Raw genomic sequence first — 11,028 nt, forward strand, 5'->3', positions numbered from 1 at the left:
AAAAAAAAAAAAAAAAAAAACAGCACTCTTATTAGACCACCGACACTCCAGGAAATTACGTTAACTTAATCAAACACATAAACGCAATTAATTAACGTTAATTAAATACCCAATTAGAGTGTAAAAAGAAATGGTTGAGAAGCAAAGCTTACCGAATCTCCATCGAGCTTGAACGAGGGCGATATCGGGATTATGAACTAAGAACGGAATGGCTCGCCGGAGATAGTCCGGCTCCGGCCGGAAATCGGCGTCGAAAATGGCGACATACTCACAATGGCTAACATACCTCCGTTTAAGCCCTTCTTTCAGAGCTCCAGCTTTGTACCCTCCTCTGGTTTCCCTGATTTGATACGTTATGTTAATCCCTTTACTCGCCCATCTCAGGCATTCTTGCTCCACCATTTGCTGCACAAATGTGAGTTTATAAATCCACATTGAACCCACATCGGATATTTTTGAAATTAGGCTCTTCTGATTTGGGGGTTCCGATTTAAGGAGAACCCACATCGGAAAAGTTTGGAGTTACCTTAATTACTGGGTCGGTTGAATCGTCAAGAACTTGAATGACGAGGCGGTCGGCTGGCCATGAAAGACCACAAGCAGCTCCAATGGAGATTTTGTAAACCTGGAACAAACAAAATCAGTCACAAATTTCGTGAAATGTTCGATCCAAACAGAAAACAGAGGAGGGCAGCGAAATCAGAACCTCTCGTTCGTTAAACATTGGGATTTGAATAAGAACATGAGGGAAATTAGAGCTTCCAGATTCCAAATCATCTTGAAGCAGTTCATATTTGTAGCGTTTTTCAGGCTTCTTCCAGAAAAGCTTAACCAAAACAATAACAATTCCCATATAAACTCTTTCAAAGAAGAGCATCAGAGACATTGCCAATGAAATATAAACCATTAATCTGAGCAAAGGAACTATCAATGGCGCTTTAATGAGCTCCCAAATCAGCCAAATTTGGTCGCTGAAATTGCCTCTTCCGCCCTGAAACGACTCCGGTAACAGAATCTGTGTAGCGTCGGCCATGGCGGCGGATTACAGAGAAACCGACAGAGATCCAAAATGGGTTTCGAAACAAACCCAGATTTCTTCACTTTCTCTCCGCCTCCGCTACTAAAAAATTATAATTCTTTTAAATAAATAAAAAAAAAAAAAAAAAAAAAAAAAAAAAAAAAAAAAAAAAAAAAAAAAAAAAANAAAAGAAGATAACAGTAGCAGAGACAGGGGAGGAGAGAGAGAGAAGAGAGAGAGAGAGAGAGTGATTAATGAGAGGGAGAAATGGGTGTATATATAGTAAACAAAAGATGATAATTGGGGGTTTAATTCACTTAACTTTCCGTTTGGTTGGCTTGGCTGCTCTTAATTTTTTTACTGTGTTTTTTTACTGTGTTCTTTTTTTACTGTGTCCCAACCACTGCCTGCCCTAACCCAAATTAAGAAACCAATCAAAACAAATTATTATTTCTTAATTATTTTTTAATCATTCAACCTTATGAATTTATGGGAATTTGTTTCTCAATTTCATTATTTTTTTTTTTAATGGATTGCCCCAGTTGACTATCCACACCTACCATTGTTACCCACATTTAACTTAAAAATTAAATTATTTATCTTTTACGAATGGTAAAAAAATTGAATTTTTATTGTTAATTGTATTATATTATTTACTAATAGTCTACTTGATGAGTAAAACAGAATATTACTGTAAGAAATAAATGACAAATTAACGTTAACATTAAAAAAAATCTTTTTGAAATTCAGCCGTTAATATAATGAAAAAGTATCTTAATTAATAAAATATTTTAGAGTCTTTTATTATTATTATTATTATTATTTTGGGGTTGAAAATGAATTTAAAATTACATGCGGTAAAATGTTGTAGTTAATTATTAAATTACCTTTAAAAGGGAAAAACATATATGACGATAAGGAAAGAAATCAGAAACGTTCAAAGATATTTGTTGGAGGGAATCAGTGGTTGGGTTAAATAAATTTGTGGGTATTTATTTAAATAATATTTTAGAAGCAATTATTAATATGTCTATTTATAACCTTAATTATTTTATTATTTCAAATCTTTCTTAATTAATTAAGTTGGCCGTCAGGGTTTGTCTTTAATTCGACAAAATTAAATTATCATTTTATTTTTTAATTTATATTTATAAAAAGAAAAAAAAAATGTTTTTATGTTTTATACTTTTGGAAAAAAGGTGAAAAGGAAAGATGAGGGAACGCGGTGGGTACCGTAGCTTTAGCGTCCTTCACGTTCCCAAAAAAAAAATTGTAAAATTAATTGTAATAAATGTCTAAAAAAATAGATATTTCACGTATTATAATATTATTTGTTTTTGTTGAAAGTCCCACATCGACTAATTTAGAAAATGATTATGGGTTTATAATGAACGGAAAATATGAAAATGACACATTAGAGGAGTAGGACACACAAATGACCAAATTTATTATTATTATTATTATGGTCCAACAACGCCTAAATGTTTCTTTTATTTTTATTTTTTAATATAATTTCGACATATTTTGGGTATGTTTTATAAACTAAAATAAGTATTTTTGAATGACGTTCGTGGTGGTTCGTGATTCCTAACCGATATTAATTTAAGGATCGGAGTTTGGTGGGTAGATTCAAATAAAATAAATTTAATTATTTAAGAAAAGAAGTTAATGATTTGATGATGTAATAATATAAGGTTAAATAAAGAGATGGTTAAGTTATGTAAAAAAGGGGTAAAATTAGGGTTTAGGAAATGTCGGTTAGTAGCAAAGATGAGCTGTAACGTGACAGTTTCAGGGGTAACCGACACACATACAGAACACACCCTTTTATTTTATTTTATTTTATTTTATTTTTAAAATATTTAATTATCTTCTGATTTTGGCTGCTTCCACTTTGTAAACTTTTCAAACTCACTATTCATCTCTCTCTTATCACTCTCAATAATTTGCTTTTAAACCCTATTTTCTCTCTCCTCTCCAACCCTCTTTTCTCTCTCCTCCTCTTTAATAAGTTTAGATAAATTTCTTTTTTATTCCGTCAGTATAAGCTCAGATCTACCGTTACTAAATATTGTCTTCTTTGGACTTTCCGCTTCCTTCAAGACTTTAAGTCGGGTCTTTTACGAAAATGATTCCACACCCTTATGAATGTCATTATAAATGATGTTTTGTTCTCCTCCCGTACCGATGTGGGACATCATAGTATAAATCGAAAATATGTACTATAATTAATTAATTAAATAGTGTTTTGTTCTCATTTTTTTATCTGACCCACATTTAATTTTGATATAAATATCAAAATTAACGAAAATTTCTTCACTTGGGAACTAAATCTATGAAGGTTAAATTTGTAAAATTGGAACTCGGTTGAGCTAATTTTGCAGCATCTAAGTTTGTTCGAGCAAGTGATGTAATGTCGTGAATGTATTTACATTAACGTACACGAGGAGTTTAGTTTGTTCTTTAAGTTATTAAATTTTTAACTCGTGACTAGTCTCGAGAAAGAGACCTCTTATTTGACAATGATAGCCTATAATTCTTCGTGGCTTTTGATATTCATCATAACTCTAACAAGATATCTCACATTCAAAGTGATTCAATACCTACCAAACTCTTCACCCTATAAATAGATGCTTTAGCAATGATTTAGGTTAAGTTTATTATCTTTTTATTACTCTGCAATATTTAATTAAAGAGATAAAAATGAAGTCGTGAGAGAGCTTTGAGTTAAATGAACACGGCTCTCTGCAATGGTATGATATTGTCCACGAGCATAAGCTCTCATGACTTTACTTTGGGCTTCCCTGAAAGGCATCGTACCAATGGAGATAGTATTATTTGATTATAAACTCATGATTATTCTCTAAATTAGCCGATGTGGGATTTTCATTCAACAAAATGATGCACCGGTAACTTTACGAAAGGGAAAAATGAATAAATAAAAACCATAGGTTATACGAATAATAAATGGAAAACAATGGTAAAGCATAAGATAATTAAAAAGTGATGGTAAAAAGGCAAGAGTGAATCTCGTGATTATGAAATTATTTATTTCAACAACTAACTAGGTTGATGTGGCAATAAGAGTGAAGATTCTGACCCGCCCAAAAGAAGCACAGCTGGCAATTATTTAATAATTAACTGATTGGAAGAAGAAAAAAAAAGTAATATTTTAAATCCGATATATTCTCTATGCAACTTTAATTTAGAAAATGATTTAATTTTAATTATTTTATTAAAAAAAGTTATAAATATAGCATCTGAATCTATGAGATATGAAAATTATAATTAAATCATATTTAAATGTATAGAATTAAGTTCACTCGTGAAAAATGATTTTTTGAAATTAAAAAAAAAAACAGATTTAAATTGAAGATTTTTTTTAGAATTTAATTGAGAAAAAATGTAGAATTATTTTATGGAAAATAATAATAATGTTGAATAGTACATAGGCAATATTAATTATGTGTTTGTGGGAGAAAACATGTGATGTGAAAGTTGTATTTAATAATTCAAAAGAAAGTATAGCCTTTCTTATTATTTATTTTAAAAATATATATATTTACGCATTTATTTAAGCCAACGACTGTCGGTTCTTCAATATTTTATTTTATACAAAATATATATATATATATATATATATATATATAATATGATAATAGAGGGCATTTTGATAGTGATCCTCTAACACATTTTCTGTCTTCTATTACAACTCATTTTGATATATATATATATATATATATATATATATATATATATATATAAAAGCATATTCTTAATTAATTTTTCAATTATTGAGATAATTGTTTTTTGAAAATAAGATTTTGTAATAAATATTATTAGAAAAAAAACCATATATATATATTTTTTTCTAAATGAGGAATATTTTTTTAACTTTATAAAATTTGAAGCATAATGACTTCATTTAGAAGTCTAAGGAGATAAGAATTTAAAGTCACATGCCATAGGCCCCTTGGTTACAAATTGGGTTCCAAACAACTTTAATTTTTTTTTCTTTTTTTTTTTTATGATAAATCATTAATAAATAAAGTCAATAATTAGAATAATTTTTTTTTTAAGGTAAAGTTGAGAGCCTTAAAAGGTGGTAACATAAAAGAGATAAAAATTGAATATGAAATGAAAATAATGGATGAATATATTTGAAGAGAGATGGGTTGCTAATTAAGATTGGAATAATTTTCCCCCACCCCACTTGTACCAAAGTCAAAAAAAGGGAGAATATAATATGTATATATATATATACACACACATTCATCTATGCAGCCCATTTAACTTATGGATTGCTATTTAAGATTGGAATAATTTTAGCACACCCCACTTGTACCATACTCATCAATATATATATATATATATATTGCATCCATTTTGGGGGTAACTTCTGGGCTACATATTCTTCATCTAATCTCCATGGAAAGAGTAAAGAGAAGAAAGAAGGAAAAAAAAAAGATCCCAAGTTGGGCTTTTCATATGAGTGTTTGTCAGTTTGTTTGGTAATAAATGGGGGTAAAACTAGAGCTGGAATCAAATCCTTCTTCCTTATTCTTCGTATTCTTTTGGTTTGGTTAAAAAAAGCTCAATCAAATCCAAACCCCATTTTTCTTCTTTAATTTTGTCGTCCCACCTCCGCTAATTTAGGAATGATCCGGATTTATAAGTGAGAAATACTAGAAGCCTTTTGGGAAAGTCCAAAGCAAAGTCATGAGAGCTTACACTCAAAGTAGACAGTATCATACTATTGTGGAGAGTCATGTTCGTCTAACACTAACTACTAAATGCCAATGGGCTTGCTCCGTTTTATTTTCCCATTGAGTCCGAACTTAAACCTGTGCTCGAGAGATAGCTGTCCATATACTGATAAGGGATGTATGGATTCTCGAGAAGAGAGGAGCCGAGGTGGTCCCCCCGGACCGCCCGAATCCCACGAGTGAATAGAAAGTTGGATCTACATTAGATCTCACCTGAATCGACCCATCTATCCTCTTGAAGAAAAGTTTGGTTTCAAACCTCGATTCATACAAGAGTACGTCATGCTAATGTGCCTTGGATGATCCACCTCTAGTCCAAGGCCCAAAGTTTATCCAATCGGTTCAGCCCATGAAGCTGGAGCTACTTTTTTTTTTTTTTTTTTTTTAAATGGTATGCAATAAATATTATGCGAAGTTGGGTGAAACTGAGAAATGATTAATATAGAAAGTAAAAGATGAACACTAGAAATTGATAAAAACTTCTTATAAAATCACCACCAAAGGAAGTTTTGCTACGAGTTTTCTAATATTCAAACACTGTGTGCGACTGACTGTGTGAGATAAGAAGAGGTAGAGAAGTACATGTAACCTCTGGAGGTGAAGACTGCTAACTGCTGAAGAAACGGTGTCGTTTTGGTGGTTTAATGCTGCGGGGTACCCGGAGCATCACATACTTCTTCTTCATCAGTGCCTGGTGTTATTCCAAGGAATATATTCAACATTTTTTAAAAAAAATTTACAAACAGATAAGATACAAAATGAAATTTAATAATAATAATAATAATAATAATAATACCTGAGGACTGGCTGTTGTGAGCTGGTGTGTGCATCCTTTTAACTGCAGGGCTAATTTTTTGCTTAAAGCTTGCCACAACAATCTATCAATACATGGATCTCAAATTAAAATCAAGGGTATGATACAATATTAAAGATATTTGATTAGTATTATGATAATTTGAAAACATTCATCATGATGTAACACATGTACCAAATCAGATCATATGGGTAACAATTATATTTAATCAGAAGTACATTCCAACTTTCTATTGTTCGTGTTATTATAGACAATCAAATCCGTATGAGACGATGGTATATTGAAAAGAATTGAATTGAATTACTACAAAGTTGAGTTTTTTTCGAGCGACTAATCTCGACATTCACTCGAATTAGTATAGTTGAAAATATAATCTTAAAATGTTAAAGATGCAATAAGGTTTTCAAATTTGAAAATAAATGAGAGATACCTGAATGGGGGTGGCTGCTATGAGTGCAGAAGCAACGACGCCCCCAAAAACTCGCCCGTCAGGATGAGCGAGTGAGATGGAAACCTGTCCCACTTTAGTGCGTTTACCGTTCATTTGTCCCACAAACGACCCTGTTATGCGCAGAATCTCAAACATTCCCTGCACATTCACATTCATATCCATAAATACAAAGTGTTTTAATCTTCGTGTAAAGATCCACTACTAGCAGATATTGTATTCTTTGGGCTTTCCCTTTCGAGTTTTCCCTCAAGACTTTAAAAGTCGTCTGCTAGGGGAAAGTTTCCACACCCTTATGAAGGGTGTTTTGTTCTCGTCCCCCGACCAATGTGGTACATCATACTCTATTTCATCCACTAAAGAATAGTTTGGTCATAAACAAACCTGGAATTTCTGTGTGCTGTTGGGCTTCGCATCAACTTGGCGGAGATGAACGCTCGAAACTGAACCAACAGCAGAAATTATACAAATTGCTCGAGGACCTTTCTTTGAGAATCTTGATAGACCCTTCACAATATCCTGCATGCATTTAACATTTAATTACTCTCCAATGCATAAGCACGACCTTCCGTAATAGTATGATATTGTCTACTTTAAACATATACTCTCGTGACTTTATTTTTTGTTTCCCCAAAACGTCTCATACCAATGAAGATATATTCCTTACTTATAAACTCATGATCGTCTCTTTATTTAGTCAATGGGATTCCCTCTCAACAATCTTCAACAAATTATACTCAGAGTTTATGTGACGGTCTGATTTTGATTAAAGCAAATGAATGATTATACATATTAAACTATCAACTTCTACCATGATAACTAGTATCAAATTCATTGAACCATGCTCGAATTGACACCTATATCTCACAAACTTATAAAACTAATTACATATCATATCTTAATTAATAATTAAATGCAATAAACTTTCATAGCTTATGAATTAAAGCATGAGTTATACATATTTATTCCTTACCTCTCCTTTTGGAATATGGAGGATGTGGGGGGTAAAACTTCCGCCGGCAGTGTCCCAAGCAAAACCACCTTCAAATATATTCGAGACTATTAATAAATATAAAATTTCAAACCGAATTTAACCTTCACAGATTTCAAACATCTCGATAACGCCGTTCTAAGTCCAAGGTTCGAATCAATATTAAACAGAAATTTTTTTTTAAAAAAAAAAAAAAAACTTTGATTTTCATTAAACTAAAAATGAATTCTGAAATTTAAAATNGAATTTAACCTTCACAGATTTCAAACATCTCGATAACGCCGTTCTAAGTCCAAGGTTCGAATCAATATTAAACAGAAATTTTTTTTTAAAAAAAAAAAAAAAACTTTGATTTTCATTAAACTAAAAATGAATTCTGAAATTTAAAATTCATAATCATTTTTTTTGGAATATTATTTAATTTTAAAAGGTTTCAAATAAATGTTGAACTTTTTTATTCGGTACTTGAATTTAATATTAAATTAGTTAAATAAGAAGTATTGGGTTATTTATATTTAAAAAATAAAAAAAGTATTTATATGTTTATTAAAATAAATAAAATAATAAAATTGTTTTCAAACAAAAATTGAGTTTATTTTTAAAAAAGAAAATATGGCCGCAAAAAGAATAATAAAAAAAAAATTAAAACAAAAATACTTTACGATTCCGTTCTGTTTAAAAAAGGAAAAAGAAGAAATACTTAGTTTATATAAAGAATAATAGATTTTTCTCTTTAAAATATATATATATTCCGTTGAAAGAGAGAAAAAAAAAATCAAAATTAACGTGAAAATGCGAAAAAAAAAATCAACAAGAATATAGAGAACGACCTAATCCAAGAAACGAAAAGAAACAACTGACGGTTACATGCGATTTTCACGGCGGCGGCGCGTTACGCATTGAAAAAGAAAAACCGATTGACGGAATCGAGAGTTGAAACCTAGCGTACCTAAAGATGCGAGAAGCTGCAACCTACCACTACCAGGCGGCCGCCCAAGGCGGCGTTTCGAAGTGTTTCGTGAATTGGCGGACGACGAGAGGCTCCCCTGCGATGACGGCGATGACGGCTTCTCCAGGTCGATGGCTGCTTTTCTCCTCGGCCTTCCTCTTCTCTTCTTCTTTGAAATCACCTCACCGCTGGACAAATCTTCAAGATGCCCTTCGCCGACGATTCCGCTGTTCCCGATCGACGTGTCTTCGTCGTCCGACGCCCCATTTATCTCGGTCGTAGTGCTTTTCAGGTCCGTAAGCGATTCGCTTTCCGCCGTGAGATTTTGATCCTCCATCGAAAATACCTCTTCACGAATGCTCTGTACCCTCGGATTTGTAAGGGCGAGCATTTTAAAATCAATTTTCTTTATTTGGTAGGTTTTAAATAATAGTGATTTTAAAGCTAAATAATAATTATTTGGAATTATATAAATAATTTCAAATCGCAATTTTAATTCAGATTTTTTTTTTTAAATCTTAATACAATTTGTACAAAATAAATAAATAAATAAAAAATGTCGTTGAAAATTAAAATTGTATAAACTATCAAATTTGCTGACATAAATATATATTATTTTGTCAAAAAAAAAAAATCATAGGATAAATATATATAGTAAAATTTTGTAATTAAATTATAAAATTACTGCTTATGGTCGAGATAAAGTTAAAATTTATTTATTTTTTCGTAAATAATCTAGAAACTAATTCACATTTAAAATGGGTTTCTATATTTTCCAAAAACTAAATTAGTAATTTAACCCGAATTTTCATTATTATTTAATAATTTACTTGTTTATACTCAATAAATATTTTAAGTTATTACTAAATCATACAAAATAATGCACCTATTTATCAATAATTTTTAGTAATAATAATAACATAATAATTACTATTCATTTTTAATACTATAGTAAATTAAAATTTTAACCTCAAGTAAAAAAATACATGCTCATTTTGCTCGATTATTTTAATTAAAGCCTTTTTCATGTCAAATTTAATAATTATTATTAGCTTAAATCAAAAGTAAAATAATTAACTTGTTTTAATATATATAATTTATTTTCTTCTAATATAAATATATATTTTTTTAACAAAAATAAAAATATTTGAAATTCTATAAATTGTGAACAATTTCGGGTATTAATTGAATTTTTTTTAATTTTTTAGTCAAATTACTCACTTTTTTGGTTAGTTTGGGATTAGGTCATTCATTCACATGCCGGGAGCGGGCATTTCGCTCCGGGCAGGATAACAAATGTCGAGCATACGACAATACCACCCGTGATATATGCATACACGTTACTTTGTGCCGCGGTTTTTGCACATAGTTTTGTTGATTTTTGTCTTATAATTAAAAAAAAAAAATTAAAATTTAGTCGGTATAATTTTAAATATAAAAATTTGTCTTTATATAGTAACTATTATGAGATTTTATTAAATCGTAACGAAATTTTAAATTTTAACATTTAACAAATATAAGAAGTTAATAAATTATAACTATATTGAAATATTTATTTTTCAATATTTGTGTGTTTTAGTTATGGTTTTTCCGTTCATAGTGTTTGAGCGGCTATGAAACCGAGTTTTTAACCTTTTTTGGTAGGTTTAGGGTGATCGTATTTTTTTATTATATTTTTTTTTAGTTTAACAACACGTCTAACTGTTGACCATGTGTCAAGAAAGTTGAAAAGAGTCAAACATCTAACTGTCGACCATGTGTCAAATACCGCTGTATCAAACTATAATAGGTAAGAATTTTATATCATTACCGTTGTCATCGAATCTGAACATTTATAAAATGAATGAAATTATATTTGTTTGTATTTAAATTTTAATATTATCCTACAAATCAAAATTTACAGCTAATAAGATATTATAATATGTTTATAAACTATTTATTGTTTCTTTAAAAATTGGAAGGAAAATAGTCCAATATATAAATTGTTGCTTGTAATATTCCCTTTAATGTGTTTATTATTTCTATACGAGGAGGTTGGTCAT

At 30.3% G+C, this 11,028-nt stretch overlaps 2 protein-coding genes across 4 annotated transcripts in view; both read right to left on the reverse strand.

The window, feature by feature from the left end:
• Nucleotides 1-1,163, reverse strand: part of LOC111795005 (glucomannan 4-beta-mannosyltransferase 2-like) — a 4,448-nt gene extending 3,285 nt beyond the window's left edge. Inside the window, exons 1-3 of the mRNA XM_023677226.1 lie at nucleotides 707-1,163; nucleotides 527-625; nucleotides 153-405 (exon numbers count right to left, since the gene is read on the reverse strand). Of these exons, the coding sequence (XP_023532994.1) occupies nucleotides 153-405; nucleotides 527-625; nucleotides 707-1,033 (679 nt within the window). The 5' untranslated portion in view covers nucleotides 1,034-1,163. The remainder of the gene's footprint in view (nucleotides 1-152; nucleotides 406-526; nucleotides 626-706) is intronic.
• A 5,065-nt stretch (nucleotides 1,164-6,228) lies between these two features.
• LOC111795583 (AT-hook motif nuclear-localized protein 9-like) lies at nucleotides 6,229-9,380 on the reverse strand. 3 transcript variants are annotated; one of them, XM_023678096.1, is made up of 6 exons: nucleotides 9,014-9,380; nucleotides 8,020-8,087; nucleotides 7,431-7,565; nucleotides 7,029-7,187; nucleotides 6,581-6,662; nucleotides 6,229-6,478 (listed from the first exon to the last, which is right to left on the reverse strand). In XM_023678096.1, the coding sequence occupies exons 1-6, from the start codon at nucleotides 9,375-9,377 to the stop codon at nucleotides 6,426-6,428; spliced, it is 861 nt and encodes a 286-aa protein (XP_023533864.1). In that variant the 5' UTR covers nucleotides 9,378-9,380; the 3' UTR covers nucleotides 6,229-6,425. The 3 variants fall into 3 exon arrangements, with proteins under 3 accessions (XP_023533864.1, XP_023533863.1, XP_023533862.1); XM_023678095.1 differs by having other exon boundaries at nucleotides 6,229-6,475; nucleotides 8,987-9,380; XM_023678094.1 differs by having other exon boundaries at nucleotides 8,987-9,380.
• Nucleotides 9,381-11,028: the final 1,648 nt, after the last annotated feature.

This window comes from Cucurbita pepo, chromosome LG05, assembly GCF_002806865.2.
Source record: "Cucurbita pepo subsp. pepo cultivar mu-cu-16 chromosome LG05, ASM280686v2, whole genome shotgun sequence".
Classification (NCBI taxonomy): Eukaryota; Viridiplantae; Streptophyta; class Magnoliopsida; order Cucurbitales; family Cucurbitaceae; genus Cucurbita; species Cucurbita pepo.